The sequence below is a fragment of the Hypanus sabinus genome, chromosome 9 (genome assembly GCF_030144855.1).
Source record: "Hypanus sabinus isolate sHypSab1 chromosome 9, sHypSab1.hap1, whole genome shotgun sequence".
Lineage (NCBI taxonomy): Eukaryota > Metazoa > Chordata > Chondrichthyes > Myliobatiformes > Dasyatidae > Hypanus > Hypanus sabinus.
Window position 1 is genome coordinate 87,912,620 of NC_082714.1, and position 17,633 is coordinate 87,930,252.

Genomic DNA, 17,633 nt, shown 5'->3' on the forward strand with positions numbered 1-17,633 from the left:
CCCACCCATACACACCTTGTACAACCAGGCGCCCCTGGGCCGTGCGGCGGACGCGCGTCCCGGGCTTGTTAGCGGCGCAGACGTAGACGCCGGAGTGGTACACCGTCACATCGGAGATCTTCAGGTTCCCGGTGCCAAGGACCTCGATCCCGTCCACCCCGATGGAGCGGCCATCTGCGAGGGAGGGGGACAGAGAGTGAGGAAGGGGAAAGAGGAGAGGGGAAGGGGTGGAGGAATGTGGGAGATAGGGAGAGGGGGAGGATTTGAGGGGGAGGGGAAGAGAGGAGAGGACAGAAAGGGGTAAAGGTGTGGGATAGGGTAGAGGGGTAGAGAGAGAATGAGCAGAGAGAGAGGAGAAGTTGGCCACCCAGAGCCTGGGGAAAAGGCTGGATGAAGAGGGAGGATTGGGAGGCATTCCCAGCTCTGGCCCTCTTACCTTTCTCTGTGAGTCCTATTACCCTGTCTGCCCCTCAGACTGGCCCCACTCTCCAGGGTTTACTCTACAGACTCACACCACCCCAGTATTTACCTCTGAAGCTCCCCCGGTATTTAGCCCCTACGCGTCATATATAACCCCATTCCCGCAGTATATCCCCCTCCCAGTCAGTATATCTCCCTCCCCTGAAATAACCTCCTCCCCCCAGTATATGACCCCTACATCCCCAGTATTTACCTTCCCCCAGTTGTTCCTGTTCCCCAGTATTTATCCCTTCCCCCCAGTATTTGCCCCACAGCCCCGCACTCAGCGTGGACTGACCGAGCCGGCTCCAGGAGACGATGGGCCGGGGGTTGCCGGTGGCAATACACTCCAGAATGGCCGTCTGGTGCACGGTGAGCGTCAGGTTCTGGGGTCCTGACAGGATTTTGGGCTCCTCGTCCATCCGCGGGGACCACCCTGGCAACAGAGCACCGGTCAGCAGAGACGACAGGCTGGGGGGGGGGGGGGTGAGGGAGCAGATGGGGGAGAAGGAGGAGATGGACCGAGGGTAAGCGGGGAGAAGAGTGCAGATGGGGTTAAAGGGAGGACACGAATGGGGGAGGGGAGGGAGCAGACAGTGGGAGCAGATGGGGAGGGATAGAGGGGCAGTAGTCTGTGGGAGAGGGGAGAAGGGAGCAGACATTTGGGTGGAGGTACGCAGTCACGACTCCTGAGCACTCACCTGCCAGGCTGAGCCGTGCCTCCTGGCTGGCCCGGGTGTTGGCAGCGTTGGCCGCCATGCAGCGGTAGTCCCCCAGGTCCTGACGACCCACCCTCGTGATCTGCAGCACGCCACTTGGCAGCAAGGTGTACCTGACAACCAGGGTGGAGAGGATCAACCCGGGTGCCACCTGAACACCCTTCTCTGCTCATTGCCCCCCCGCCCACCTTCTGTCAACCCCACCCTCCCACACCACAGCTAAACACCCCACAGAAAACCACCAAAACATCCACAGCAAGATCTCAACCGGGTTCTGTATGTAAACTGTCACAATGACTCTCTTGCACCACCTGTGGTGGAAAGCCCAAACTGCGGTGTGACAATTTTATATAGCCTGCCGCCATTATGAATGTTGACATAGGAACTTAAAATGGCGAAATGGGTAAGGGAGGGTTTCACATCCAATCACCCACAACTCAAGTCACTTCCAGACCTGGATTGTCACTGATTCTGTCAGTATGAACACTCGTCCAAAGCCTGCGTTGTAGACACAGCTCACCACCTCACAGGAAACAATCTATGGACTATTTCATGGATTCCATCTACACTTCTCACTGCCTCAGTAAAGCAGCCACCATGATCAAACCCCCCCCCCCCCCCAACCCCGGACAATTCCTCTTCTCCCCTTCTCCCAATGGGCAGAAACCACATCCCACCAGGCTCAAGATCCGCTTCTCTCCCACGGTTATCAGACCACTGAACGGTTGCCTAGCACATTTAGACGGACTCTTGAGCTTACTATTTCTTTACAGATACAGTCCGTTTACAGGCCCTTCCGGCCTGAGTCCGCGCTGCCCAGTTACGACAATGTGACCAATTAACCCTCTCACCCGTACATGTTTGGAATGTGGGAGGAAATCGGAACACCTGGGGGAAACCCACTCGGTCACGGGGAGAATGCACAAACTCCTTACAGACAGCGGCAGGAAACAAACCTGGGTCTGTAATGGCCCTTGCACTTTATTGTCCGTCCGCACTGCACGCTCTCTGTGACTGCAACATTACAGCTAGTAGCCACTTGATTGGGCACCACCTGCTTGTTAAAGCAACAATCTAATCAGCCAATCATGTGGCAGCAACTCAAAGTGTAAAAGCATGCAGGAGTGGTCAAGAGGTTCAGACCAAACATAGGAATGGGGAAGAAATGTGATTTAAATCACTCTGACTCTGGAATGTTTGTTGGTGCCAGATGGGTGGTTTGAGTATCTCAAAAAATTGCTGATCTCCTGGGATTTTCACACACAACAGTCACTAGAGTTTACAGAGAATGGTTTGAAAGGGAAACGAACAACCAGTGAGTGGCAGTTCTGTGGGTAAAATGCCTTGTTAATGACAGAGGTCAGAGGGGAATGGCCAGGCCGGTTCAAACTGACAGAATTGACAGTAACTCAAATAACCACGTGTTACAACAGGGGTGTGCAGAAGAGCATCTCTGAACACACGACATGTCGAACCTGGAAGTGGACGGGCTACAGCAGCAGAAGACTATGAACATTCACTCAGTGGCCACAAGAGGTACCTAATAAAGTGGCCAATAAGTGTATATTCTGCATTCTGTTATTGCTTTTTCTCGATACACTATGTCATGAATTGATCTGTATGGATGGGAATGCAAGACAAGAGTTCACGGTACCTTGGTACACGTGGCAGTAATAAACCTATTTACCTGTTGTCCTTCATGTTGAGAGGAACTCGATTGAGTTCCCAGGTGATCGTGGCTTTGGGAACACCGTTGATCTGACACTGGAATCGAGCCACTCCTCCCAGCTGCACGCTCATGGACTGTGGGTGGGTCAGAAACCGGGAGAGAGCTGCGTGCGAGAGAGGAGAGCGAAGCACGGTCAGGATGGTACTGTTAACACATTATGGGGCCCTTTTCAGGTGGGGTGGGGGGGGGTTCTACAGAGGGTGTCAGGAAATGTAGAGCAGGCTTGACTCAAATGCAGGGGCAATTTTGCGGTAAGTGATAACTTTAATCCTCCAAGGGGTCCCCGCCCTTGTCATTGGGTTTGGAGGCTAGCGTGCCTCAATGACCCAGAGAGCGACGCTGTGCTTTGGCTCTTGGTGGGGTCACCCATGCCAAAGAGGTCAAAGGGTAGAGGCCAGACTAAGCGGTCCACTGGTCCTCCAGGTTGAGGGGTTCAGTTCAGGTCTAACAACTGTGGCTGGTCAAACAAAACTGTTACGGGAACAACAATGAAGGTTCCATCTACATCTGAGTGGCCAAGGACAGACAGAGTTGGGGATCTTTAACTGTTGCCCTAAACAGCAGTGGTGTAACAGGCAATAAGCAAGTAGGAGTGTTAGCTTTCGTAAGTCGAGCGATAGAGTTTAAGAGACGCAATGTAATGATGCAGCTCTATAAAACTCTGGTTAGGCCACACTTGGAGTACTGTGTCCAGTGCTGCTCGCCTCACTGTAGGAAAGATGTGGAAGCATTGGAAAGGGTTCAGAGGAGATTTACCAGGATGCTGCCTGGTTTAGAGAGTATGCATTATGATCAGAGATTAAGAGAGCTATGGCTTTACTCTTTGGAGAGAAGAAGGATGAGGGGAGACATGATACAGGTATACAAGATGTTAAGAGCAATAGATAAAGTGGACAGCCAGCGCCTCTTCCCCAGGGCACCACTGCTCAGTACAAGAGGACATGGCTTTAAGGTAAGGGGTGGAAAGTTCAAGGGGGATATTAGCGAAAGGTTTTTCACTCAGAGAGTGGTTGGTGTGTGGAATGCACTGCCTGAGTCAGTGGTGGAAGCAGATACACTAGTGAAGTTTAAGAGAATACTAGACAGGTATATGGAGGAATTTAAGGTGGGGTGTTATATGGGAGGCAGGGCTTAACATTGTGGGCAGAAGGGCCTGTACTGTGCTGTATTGTTCTATGTTCTAAGATACATTTAATAATAAACTGCAAAAATAACAAGCCATGAAGGGGCCACAAAAGAAGACTTAGCTTGACAAGGCAACAAGGTAACTCAAGGCTGGGAACAATAGTTGAGGCTGGCTGGTTCGATGACTGAACGCAGATTGTAGATGAGAGCTGGGTTCAAATAGGCTGCAGGTGACGAGCTGGAAAAGAGTGGCGGGTGACCCCTGATAGCTGGGAGGAGCCTGCCTGTGCAGGCCTGACAGACAGTGGACACAAGAGAAGAGAATAGACACAGAGAGTGACATGAGAGGGGTATTAGTAGAAAGGAGGGGCATGAATGAGCAAAGGATGGAGGACTGGAGTTATTCAGATTGGACGTCCATAATGAGTGGCATTTGGATGGGATCAGACTAGGCTTCTCTGTTGTTTGTCATCATTAGGGTGTGAATATAGATCTTGTGCCTGAATCTCTGGGCAAAAGATTAGCTTTATTGGCCAGAGGAAGTGGTAGAGGCAGCTACAATTATGATATGTAAAAGGCACTTGTTTCAGGAACATGAGTAGGAAAATTTGGGCCAACTCAGTCAAATAGATCTTGCTTAGATAGGCAACACGTACAACACGCTGGAGGAACTCGGCAGGTCGGGCAGCATCCGTGGAAACGAGCAGCCAACGTTTCGGGATAGACCCTTCGTGTTGTACATGTTGCTTTGACCACAGCATCTGCGCTTACTTTGTGCTTAGATAGGCAACTTGGTCGTCATGAAGAAGTTGGGCCAAATGGCCTTTTTCCCTGCTGAATCAGTCAGACAGTGACAAAATCAGACAAAGGACAACAATAGGGAGAGACAGGGGCAGGGACTGACAGGGAGGGAGAGAGAGGGGGAGAAAGGGAGAGAGGATTGGGAGAGAAAGAAAGGAAGAAGGAGAAAGAGAAAGGGAGAGGAAGGAGAGAGAGAGAAAGAGGGAGAGGATTAGGAGAGGGAAGGAGAGAGAGAAAGAAAGAGGGATTGTGAAAGAGAGAAAGGGAGAGAGAGAGAAAGAGGGAGGGGATTGAGAGAGAGGGAGAGGGGAGAGAGTGGGGAGGAAAGGGGTGGGAGAAAGGGAGAAATATGGATAGGGTGGGGAGTGTGTGTGTGTATGAGAGAGAGAAAGTGGGGAAGGAAGAGAGAGAGGTGGAGAGGATTGGGGAGAGAGATGGAGAGGGTGTGGAGAGTGAGAGAGGGGAGAAAGCAGTGAGGGAGAGGGAGGGAGAGTGGATTGAGAGAGAGATGGAGAGCAACACACACATAATACTGGAGAAATTCAGTAGGTCAGGCTGCATCTATGGAAAAGAGTAAACCATCTACACTTATTCAGGACTGGAAAGGAAGGGGGAAAGTGCCAGAATAAAAAAAGCTGGAGGTAGGGGAAGGAGAAGAGCTAGAAGGTGACAGGCGAAGCCAGGTGGGTAGGAAAGGTGAAGGGCTGGAGAGGAGAGTGACCATTGGAGGAAAGAAAAGAGGAGGGGAACCGGGGGAGGTGATAGGCACATGAGAAAATGTAAGAGGCCTGAGTGGGGAATAGAAGAGGGGAGGTTTGGGAAGAGCTAAGGTCAAGATAACTGTGGGGATCAGTAGGTTTATAAAAGATGTTGGTTGACAATTTGTATCCAGAGATGGAGACAGAGAATTTGAGAAAGTGACCAAGTGAATTTAGGGGCAGGGTGGAAGTTGGAGGCAAAGTTGATGAAATTGACGAGTTTGGCAAAGGTACATGAGGCTGCACCAATGCAGTCGTCAATGGAGCAGAGGAAGAGTTGGGTAGCATTACTGGAGCAAGCTTGCAACATGGACTGTTCTATATACCCAATGAAAAGACAGGCACAGCTGTGGCCCATGTGTGTGTCCATGGCTACCCCTCAAGTCTGGAGAAAGTGTGAGGAGCCAAAGGGGAAATTGTTGAGGGCGAGGACCAGTTCTGCCAGAGGGGGGGAGGGTGGCAATGGACAAGAACTGGTTGGTCCTTTCGTCGAGAAAGAAGCAGAGAGCTTTGAGGCCTTCTTGGTGGGGAATAGAAGAGTTCCAGGACTGGACATCCACCGTGAAAATGAAGCAGTCAGGGCCAGGGAATTAAACGTTAGTGAGTAGACCGAGAGCATGAGCTGTGTCACAGATGTAGGTGGGAATGGACTGAACTAAGGGGAGGGGGGAGGAATGAATTTGAGGTAAGAGGACACAAGTTCAGTGGGGCGGGAGCAGGCAGAGACAATGGGTCCAATTGGACAATCCGGTTTGTGGATCTTGGTTAGGAGGTAGAAGTGAGCAGTGTAGGGTAGGGGAACTATGGATGGGAGTTCTCCAGAGTTCTCCCTGAGAGATGTAGAGAATGGGAGAAAGTGGGGAGAGAGAGAGACAGAGGGATAAAGTGGGGAGAGTGAGAAAGAGGGGGAGAAAGTGGGGAATGAGAGAGAGAGAAAGGGAGAGAGGAGGTGAGAGGATTGGGACAAAGAGACAAAGGGAGGGAGGATTGGGAGAGAGATGGAGAGAATGTGGTGAGTGAATGAGAGAGAGAGAAGAATAAGGAGAGAGAAAGATGGGGAGGAGAATAGAGGGAGAGAAGGAGAATGGAGTAGGAGGGAAAGGAGAAGGAGAAAGAGGAGGGGAAGAGAGGAGGTGGAATTGGGGAGGGGAAAGAGGGAAGAAGGGGGAAGGAATGGAGAGCGAATCAAATGGGAAGAATGAAACAAAACAGAAAAATGGGAGTGAGAGAGTTGGATAGACAGAAGGGGAGAGAGAGAGTTGGATAGACAGAAGGGGAGACAGAGAGTTGGATAGACAGAAGGGGAGAGAGAGAGTTGGATAGACAGAAGGGGAGAGAGAGTTGGATAGACAGAAGGGGAGAAAGGGAGTTGGATGAACTGGAGGGGGAAAAAGACATGCATTCACAGGAAGGGGAGAGAAAGGCAGTTAGAAATATCAAGGAGAAAGAGAGAGAGGGGTGAGAGTGAGGGGTGGGGGACTGGCTGAGGTCACCTACTTGCCACTTGCACCCTGGCCCTGCGGCTGAGCAGCCGGCCGAAGCGGTTCTGCGCCAAGCAGTCGTACTCGCCAGCGTCCGACTCGTTGTCCCTCCGCAGGAAGCTGGTGATGAGGAGGGAGCCGTTGGGCAGCAGTGAGAGGCGGGGGCTCGGCGGCAGGGGGTGGCTGCCCCTCCTCCAGCTGATCCAGATCGGCTCCTCCCCCTCCACCCGACAGTTGAGGAGCAGCGGTTTCCCGCGTACAGCAATCACGTCGCTGGGTTCCTCCAGAAAGGACAACTCCAATGCCCGGCTCCCACCTGTGACCAAACCACATTACCTGAGACTCCACCCCAACGGTGCAGAGCACCCCAGTCCACAAAGGGTTAACATCCCAAGACTGAACCCACATTCACACACCAAGCCCTCCCTCCTCACTGTAACATCACACTCTCCCGGGGTCAGACACAGAGTGAAGCTCCCTCTACACCGTCCCATCACACACTCCCGGGGTCAGACACAGAGTGAATCTCCCACCACACCGTCCCATCACACACTCCTGGGGTCAGACACAGAGTGAAGCTCCCTCTACACCATCCCATCACACACTCCCGGGGTCAGACACAGAGTGAAGCTCCCTCTACACAGTCCCATCACACACTCCCGGGGTCAGACACAGAGAGAAGCTCCCTCCACACTGTCCCATCACACACTCCCGGGGTCAGACACAGAGTGAATCTCCTTCCACACCCTCCCATCACACACTCCTGGGGTCAGACACAGAGTGAATCTCCTCTACACTGTCCCATCACACACTCCCGGGGTCAGACACAGAGTGAATCTCCCTCCACACCGTCCCATCACACTCTCCCGGGGTCAGACACGGAGTGAAACTCCCTCCACACTGTCCCATCACACACACCCGGGGTCAGACACAGAGTGAAACTCCCTCCTCACCGTCCCATCACACATTCCCAGGGTCAGACACAGAGTGAAGCTCCCTCTACACCGTCCCATCACACACTCCTGGAGTCAGACACAGAGTGAAACTCCCTCTACACCATCCCATCACACACTCCCGGGGTCAGACACAGAGTGAAGCTCCCTCCACACTGTCCCATCACACACTCCCGGGGTCAGACACAGAGTGAAACTCCCTCTACACTGTCCCATCACACACTCCCGGGGTCAGAGAGTGAAACTCCCTGCACACCGTCCCAACACACACTCCCGGGGTCAGACACAGAGTGAAACTCCCTCTACACCGTCGCATCACACACTCCCGGGGTCAGACACAGAGTGAAGCTCCCTCCACACTGTCCCATCACACACTCCCGGGGTCAGACACAGAGTGAATCTCCCTCCACACCCTCCCATCACACACTCCCGGGGTCAGACACAGAGTGAAACTCCTTCCACACTGTCTCATCACACACTCCCAGGGTCAGACACAGAGTGAAACTCCCTCTACACCTTCCCATCACACACTCCCGGGGTCAGACACAGAGTGAAACTCCTTCTACACTGTCCCATCACACACTCCCGGGGTCAGACACAGTGCAATAGTCGCTTCACTCTGTCCCATCCACATTCCCTTGCCATGTATCCCATTTATGTAGATACATGCTAAGCTCATGGTTCATATACCAGCTGCCCCAGGACCCTCAGTTCTACAGTCACCCTCTGTTTGATATTCTGGTTCACCTCCATCTGAATGTGGGCAACCTGCTCAACCTTCGTTCTCATTCACTGCACCGATCTCTATCCCTCCTAAATGCTCCTCTCAACCTGCTCATCACCTCGATCTCCTACCGTCACTAAATCTGTCCACATTGCAGGTACCTAGGGAAGGTGCTGCCTCAGGAAGGTGTCATTCATCGAAGGCCCCACCATCCGGGCCATGCCACCAGCTGTATTCCACTTAGAGTTTGAGGAGATTTGTTACATCATCAAAGACTCCAGCAGATTTCTACAATGGACAGTGGGGAGAATTCTCAGCAGTTGCATCGCCGTCTGGTGTGGACGGGCCACTGCACAGGATCAGGAAAAGCTGCAGAGCATTGTTAACTCGGTGAGCTCCATCCATAGGCACTGGCACCCCACCCCTCAGGACGCCCTCAAAAGGCGGTGCCTCAAATGGCAGCATTCATCATCGCCACCCAGGGGATGCCCTCTTCTCATCCTACCATCAGGGAGGAGGCACTGGAACATGAGGACACACACTCAACATTTTCGGAACAGCTTCTTCCCCTCAGCCATCATATTTCTGAACCGACAATGAACCCATGGGCACTGCCTCAGTATTTTGCTCTCTTTAAGCACTAGTTATGTAATGCTTGTACAGTGTGTTTCTCATTGTAACCGGCTGATTTTTTATGTACTGCTGCTGCAGAACAACAAGTTTTTCAACATTCTCTATGTCGGTGTTGATAAACCTAACTCGGATTCTGTTTCTTCCTTCTCACACAGGAGGTACAGAAGCCCGAAGTCCTACACCACCAGGTTCAGAAACAGCTACGACCCTTCAGCCATTGTTCTTGAACCAAATGGCACGACCCTGATCACTGCCTCAGTAAAACACCACTTGGCACTATCACGGATTAAAAGAACTGTGGTAATTGTGTCCTTCCTTGTAAATATTGTTTATTGCTGTGAGTAATACGTGCCAGTGCAATGTCAGGTTTTCATTGGACCTGTGCAGACATGGACTTGGGCATCTGATAATAAACTTGACTCTGCTTTATTTGGAGACACAGCACAGAACAGCAGCTTCCGACCCAACTAGCCCAGCAACCCAGCTACTTAACCCTAGCCTAATCACAGGACAATGACCAGTTAACCAACTACTGGAACATCTTTGGACTGCGGGAGGAAACCCGCACATTCCACAGGGAAGACGTGCAAACTCCTCACAGACGATGTCGGAATTGAAGTCTGAGCTGTCATGGCATCGCGCTGACCATTACACTAATGTGACTGGCTTTGCAGGCGCCCGCAACCTCAGTCACCGCAGATATGATGGAGACCCCAGCTCTGAATCAAACTTGTTGAAAGCACGTACCACCAGGCTCAAGGACAGCTTCTAACCTGGGACAGAGCTCTCAAACGCTAAATGATGAACTCTTGAATCCCAATCCACCTGGTTGTGACCCTTGTCTGCCTGGTCTGGAGGAGACTCACGAGAATTAAAGGGTTAACATACAAGGAGTGTTTGATGGCTCTGGGCCTGTACTCTCTGGCGTTTAGAAGAACGAGGGGGCATCTCACTAAAACCTGCTGAATATTGAAAGGCCTGGGTAGAGCGGACACAAAGGGGTTGTTTCCAATAGTAAGAGAATCTGGGACCAGAGGGCACAGCCTCGGAAGAGAAGGATGTCCCTCTAAAACAGAGATGAGGAGGAATTTCTTTAACCAGAGTGGTGAATCTGTGGAAGCCAAGTCATTAGGTACATGGGCTGATGGGCCGAATGGTCTATGAAGCTCCCATGTCTACGGTCTCCCTCAGGTTCCCCTTTAATATTTCGCTTCTCACCTTTAACGCATGACTCCTAGTTGCAGTCTCACCCAACCTATTTGCATTACCCTATCTGTACCCCTCATACCTCTGACAAATCTCCTCCTATTCTCCTACGCTGCAGGCAAGAGAGTCCTGACCTACTCAACCTTTCCCTGTGACACTGCAACTTCCCCGCTGATATCTCCCGCACTCTTTCCTGTGGATCGGTGACCGGAACCGCACACCGTACTCCAAAATAACATGGGAGCTCCTGTACTCAGTGCGCTGATTTACGAGGGCCAGCGTGCTAAGGTGGAATTCCTGATAACGGGGGCCGGGCTGCTCTCCGTGAGCGCAGGTAAATACACATCTACAAGGAGCGGTTGCCATCCATCAAGGACCCCCACCACCCAGGCCATGCTCTCTTCTCGCTCTTTCCGCTGGGCCGGGGGTACAGGAGCCTCAGGTCCCACACCACCAGGTCCAGGAACAGTCATCATCCCTGAACAACGTTCCCTCTGATTTGTAATAATTTGCAAACATCTTGTTCTTTTGCCCAGTGACAACAACATCTGCGCGCTGAATAACTTCTTCAATTAGAAACAGAATGAATAAGCCCGTTCTAAATTCTACAGACAAATCATTCACAGACTCGTCCGCATCAGAAACCGGAAAAGGAAGTGTGATTGCGTACGATCGTGAAATGTGGCAAACGTGCCAACGAGGTAGAGGGTGACAACATGGCAGCGAAAGATGAGTGCGCGGCCACCTTCGCGGGAGCGTCGTCCCTGAACCGGCCTGGATAACTGAGCACAGTACCGGCCCTTCGGCCCACATCGCCAGAACTCTGAACCGATTCCACAACCTACAGGCTCACTCTACAGCACTCATGATCTCAGTGTTATTTGTTTACTATTTATTTATTGTTATTATAATATATGTTTGCATTTGCACCGTTTGTCTTTTGTCTATCGCTTGCTTGTTCTGCATCGGATCCAGACTGAACAATTATTTCATTCTCCTCTACACGTGTGCGCTGGAGATTACATTAAACAAGCTTGAAGCTTGTCACTCTTTGTATTTAGTTCTTCATTCATTCTGTGGTATTTTTGTCCTGCTGCGAATGCCCACAAGAAAATGGGTCTCGGGCTGAAATCTCTGCTGGGAATAAATTTACTTTGAGTTGTCAAGAGTCCGGTCGATCGGTGACAACTAAATGACTCTGGCTGAATAGAAGCCGAGCCCTCGGTCTGGGCCATTGTATGCGGTGACAGGCAGTGAATGCAGGGCTCGGCGCAGCTGTCGTCACGCCTGGCCCTCTCGCTCACAACGCATCACAGCAGCCTGAGCCAAGAGGTCACTGGCTTCACAATCTCGACGGGCGGCTGGAGAGAGGAGGTAGATTTAGTCATCGTCCTCCTACCCCCCCGCCTCAAGAAGCAGGCCCTGCCAACGATTTAGGGTCTCTGCCCTCAATGCCGACTTTTCGTTCCTCTCCATAGATGCTGTCTGACCTGCTGAGTTCCTCCAGCATTTTATGTGTGTTACGGTTTAAGAGCATCTTCTTCCCCGCTGCCGTCAGATTTTTGAATGGTCCACGCACCCATGAACGCAGATTGACATTCATTTATGGATGTAGATCGAACGATACAGAAAACGTGGATGTGCAGAGCGCAACGGGCACGTGTCGCCACACAACTCCACAATCTCCCTCGGCCCAGCTCTACTCGCTTTACACTTAACGACTGTGCGGCTGAGCACACACAGCTCCAAAGTCCTGTCTAGGTTTGCCGACTGTTTGGTGGTGACGAACCAGCTTAGATGAGAGGGACTGAGAATCTGGCTGAGCGGTAAAGCCCTCCCCGCCATTGAGCGTATCTACTCGGAGCGCTGACGCGGGAATCGAGGGCCCCCGCCAACCAGGCCACGCTCTCCGCTCGCCGCTGCCAGCAGGAAGAAGGTGCGGGAGCCCCAGGACCCACACCACCAAGTTCATGAACAGTTATAACCCCTCAACCATTAGGCTCTTGAAGTGAAGGGAATAAATTCAGTCGGCCCATTATTGAACTGTTCCCACAACCTAAGGACTCACTTTCAAAGGCTCTTCATCTCACATTATCGGTATTTATTGTTTATTTATTTAGTATTACTTTGTTTTTTTTTGTGTCTTTTGGTATTTGCACAGTTTGTTGTTTTTGTGCACATTCGTTGTGTGTCTGCTGTGGTCTCTCACTGCGTCTCCTGTATTTACTGTGATTGTCTGCCAACAAAATTAACCTCGGTGTTGTATACGGTGAAATTTTATGTACTTTGATAATAAACTTACTTTGAACAATATTCAGCAGAACAACACAAGAACAGTAACAAAACAATAACATCAAAGCAAGCCCCATTCCTCCCTCCCACATGGTCAGGCATCCAACCTTGGGATAGGCCACCTCTGGGCCTCCAGCCACCGGTAGACTTGCAGACTAGCCGATATCGTGTCTCCACCTTTCTCACTGCACTCTGCCTCGTTCTGCTGTGCATTGTTATTTTTTTTTGTTGTAATCTTTGTAATGTTTTTCAATTATACAAGCAGGGAAGTAGAGATAATCCTGGAAACTATCGACTGGTGAGTCTCAAGTCAGTGGCAGGGAAGTTACTGAAGGATTCTTAGCAATAAAATTTATGAACGTTTGGAAAACCAAAGACAGTCAGCAGGGCTTTATGTGGGGCAAGTCGTGTTGTACTAACTTGATTTTTGAGGAGGTGACCATGATTGGTAGAGTGATGGATGTTATCTACATGGAATTTAGTGAGACGTTTGACAAGGTCCCTAGTGGGAGGCTGATCTGGAAGGTTAAGATGCATGGGATCCACGGTGAATTGGCCATTTGGATTTAGTATTGGCTTGAGCATAAAAGACGGGATAGTGGTACGATTATACTGGCTGGAGGTTCTGTAGGGATCTGTCCTGTTTGTATATATAAACGACTTGGATGAAAATGAGGTGGTGGGTTAGAAAGTTTACGGATAAGAAGATTGCTGGTATGGGGGATATTATAGAAGACTGGCAAAGGACACAGCAGAATACGGATCATTTGCGGATGGGGGGGGGGGGCGCGGAAATAGCAGACAGTGTTTTACCCAACCAATTGTGATGTGCTGCAGTTTGGGAGATAAAATGCAAAGAGACAGTGCATGGATAATGAAAAGACCCTGAACAGTGCTGACAAGCAGAAGGATGTTGTGTCCAAGTCCACTGCTCCCTGAAAGTGGCTACACGGTTGATAAGGTGGTAAAGATAGCACGGGGTATCCTTGTTTTTTTTAGTTGAGAAACTGAGTCAGAGTGAGGAAGTTATGTTGCAACTTTATAAAACTCTGGTTAGGCCAGATCTGGAGTCCAGCATACAGTTCTGGTCTCCCCATTCTGGGAAGGATGTCGAGGCTTTGGAGAGGGAGGGGTTTACCAGGATGTTGCCTGGATTAGAGGGCATGTGCTCTAATGAGAGGTTGGACAAACTTGGACTGTTGGGCAGCAGAGGCTGAGGGGAGACTCGACAGGTTTATGAGAGGCATAGGCAGAGTAGACAGACAGTATCTTTCTCCCAGAGTTGAAGGTGAGAGGAGATGTGTAGTGTCAGCTTTTTTTTAAGAGAGTGGGTGCCTGGGCTGATGGATCTGATAGAGGTGTTTTAAAGGCTCTTACACAATCGTGCAGGGAATTGAGGGGTATGGACGATGAGTGGGTGGTATGGATTAGTATAGTTAGGAATATAATTACTAGTTTATTTTGGCACAACATTGTGGGCTGAAGGGCCTGTTCCTGTGCTAATCAGTTTTATGTTTCTGCACAATACTGCTGCTGAATAACAACAAGTTTCACGTCATTTAAGTCAGTGGAAATAACGCCGATTCTGAGCGCAACCAGCAAACTCAAGAGCAGCTTCTATCAGACTCCTTCAAATGCTGAAATGTTGAACTGCAATAGACGTTTTGGTGTTTTAATTGGGTTGTTTTAGAATTAATTATGTTAAGTTTTGTCGCTGATGTTGTGTGCCTGTGATGCTGCTGCAATTAAGCTTTATGTTATGTTTGTGCAGACGTGGTCTTGTGCATCTGACAATAAACTTGAGTTTGCATTTTTGATCTACCTGGTCACAGCACTTGCACTTTATGTGTCTCCCGGCACTGCCCTTTTTCTGTAACTGCAGCACTCTATTCTACCCTCCTCCTTCCTGTTCTCCCATGGCCCACCGTCCTCTCCTATCAGATTCCCTCTTCTTCTTTGGCTCTTCCAGCTTCTCACTTCATCTCCCCTCCCCCACCTTGTCTCTCCTACCACCTGCCAGCGTTTACTCCTTTCCCCTCCCCCTTAGTCTGGTATCTGCCCCCTCCCTGTCCAGTCCTAAGGAGGGGTCTTGGCCCAGAACAACAACTGTTTATTCCTCTCCATAGATGCGGCCTGACCTGCTGAGTTCCTCCACTCTACAATCTGTTTTCTTTTATACTAACACTGAAAACGTGTGTGGAATCATTTGACAGGAGAGAATATGTTAAAAAAGTTTTTCACTGCATTTCTGTAGGTGCAACAATAACACTCAGTGGCCACTTCATTAGGTAGATCTTGTACCGAGTAAAGTGGCCGCTGAGTGAATGCTCATGGCTTTCTGCTGCTGTCGCCCATCCACCTCGAGGCTGTTGTCATAGACTGCATGCTTCGCTGTATCTGACAAAAGAAGCTAATCTGTATCTTTATTAGAGAGAACGTACTTAAGATGAGAAGGGGCAAGTTCAAAGGGGCAGGTGTGTGGTGCATCTTTTAAACACAGAAGGCAGTGGGTACCCGGACTGAGCTGCCAGGGGTGGTGGTGGATGTGATAGAGATGTTTAAGAGGCTCTTGCATACATGAATGTGCAGAGAATGGAAGGGCCTTGTGTCGATCTGTTCAGGGGTGTTTAATAGTTTGACTAAGCATTGTGGGCTGAAGGGCCTGTTCCAGTGTGGTACTGTTCTGTTCTTTCTACCCTGAAGAGGGGAAGTTTGGCGAACAGGCTGATAATAAATGTATCTCTTCTGGCTGAATCCATGTCCACCAAGGAACCTCACCATTTGCCCATATCCCTCGAAGCATTTCCTATACGTGTACCTGTCCGTATCCCTCTAAACCTTTCCTATCCGTGTACCTGTCCATATCCCTCTAAACCTTTCCTATCCGTGTACCTGTCCATATCCCTCTAAACCTTTCCTATCCGTGTACCTGTCCGTATCCCTCTAAACCATTCCTATCTGTGTACCTGTCCGTATCCCTCAAAACCTTTCCTATCCGTGTACCTGTCCATATCCCTCTAAACCTTTCCTATCCGTATCCCTCTAAACCATTCCTATCTGTGTACCTGTCCGTATCCCTCTAAACCTTTCCTATCCGTGTACCTGTCCATATCCCTCTAAACCTTTCCTATCCGTGTACCTGTCCGTATCCCTCTAAACCATTCCTATCAGTGTACCTGTCCATATCCCTCTAAACCTTTCCTATCCGTGTACCTATCCATATCCCTCTAAACCATTCCTATCCGTGTACCTGTCCGTATCCCTCTAAACCATTCCTATCTGTGTACCTGTCCGTATCCCTCTAAACCTTTCCTATCCGTGTACCTGTCCATATCCCTCTAAACCTTTCCTATCCTTGTACCTGTCCGTATCCCTCTAAACCATTCCTATCAGTGTACCTGTCCATATCCCTCTAAACCTTTCCTATCCGTGTACCTATCCATATCCCTCTAAACCATTCCTATCTGTGTACCTGTCCGTATCCCTCTAATCCTTTCCTATCCATGTTCCTGTCCGTATATCTCTAAACCTCTCCTATCCATGTACCTGTCCGTATCCCTGCAAAACCTTTCCTATCCGTGTACCCGTCTGTATCCCGCGAAGCCTTTCCTATCTGTGTACCCGTCCGTATCCCTCTAAACCTTTCCTATCCGTGTACCTGTCCATATCCCTCTAAACCTTTCCTATCTGTGTACCTGTCCATATCCCTCTAATCCTTTTCTATCCGTGTACCTGCCCGTATATCTCTAAACCTTTCCTATCCGTGTACCCGTCTGTATCCCTCTAAACCTTCCCTATCCGTGTACCTGTCCGTATCCCTCTAAACCTTCCCTATCCGTATCCCTCTAAACCTTTCCTATCCGTGTACCTCTCCATATCCCTCTAAACCTCTTATCCATGTACCCATCCATATCCCTCAAAGCCTTTCCTATCTGTGTACCCGTCTGTATCCCTCTAAATCTTTCCTATCCGTATCCCTCTAAACCTTCCCTATCCATGTACCTGTCCGTATCCCTCTAAACCATTCCTATCAGTGTACCTGTCCATATCCCTCTAAACCTTTCCTATCCGTGTACCTATCCATATCCCTCTAAACCATTCCTATCTGTGTACCTGTCCGTATCCCTCTAATCCTTTCCTATCCATGTTCCTGTCCGTATATCTCTAAACCTCTCCTATCCATGTACCTGTCCGTATCCCTGCAAAACCTTTCCTATCCGTGTACCCGTCTGTATCCCGCGAAGCCTTTCCTATCTGTGTACCCGTCCGTATCCCTCTAAACCTTTCCTATCCGTGTACCTGTCCATATCCCTCTAAACCTTTCCTATCTGTGTACCTGTCCATATCCCTCTAATCCTTTTCTATCCGTGTACCTGCCCGTATATCTCTAAACCTTTCCTATCCGTGTACCCGTCTGTATCCCTCTAAACCTTCCCTATCCGTGTACCTGTCCGTATCCCTCTAAACCTTCCCTATCCGTATCCCTCTAAACCTTTCCTATCCGTGTACCTCTCCATATCCCTCTAAACCTCTTATCCATGTACCCATCCATATCCCTCAAAGCCTTTCCTATCTGTGTACCCGTCTGTATCCCTCTAAATCTTTCCTATCCGTATCCCTCTAAACCTTCCCTATCCATGTACCTGTCCGTATCCCTCTAAACCTTTCCTATCTGTGTACCTGTCTGTATCCCTCTAAACCTTTCCTATCCATATACCAGTCCATATCCCTCTAAACCTTTCCTACCCGTGTA

At 50.0% G+C, this 17,633-nt stretch overlaps 1 protein-coding gene across 1 annotated transcript in view; it reads right to left on the reverse strand.

Annotated features, from left to right (window-relative positions):
• The window catches only part of si:ch211-57n23.4 (immunoglobulin superfamily DCC subclass member 3), a 35,251-nt gene extending 23,428 nt beyond the window's left edge, over positions 1-11,823 (reverse strand). Inside the window, exons 1-6 of the mRNA XM_059981154.1 lie at positions 11,742-11,823; positions 7,089-7,388; positions 2,866-3,010; positions 1,161-1,291; positions 758-895; positions 16-174 (exon numbers count right to left, since the gene is read on the reverse strand). Coding sequence (XP_059837137.1) covers positions 16-174; positions 758-895; positions 1,161-1,291; positions 2,866-3,010; positions 7,089-7,388; positions 11,742-11,823 — 955 coding nt within the window. The remainder of the gene's footprint in view (positions 1-15; positions 175-757; positions 896-1,160; positions 1,292-2,865; positions 3,011-7,088; positions 7,389-11,741) is intronic.
• Between the last annotated feature and the right edge of the window lie 5,810 nt (positions 11,824-17,633).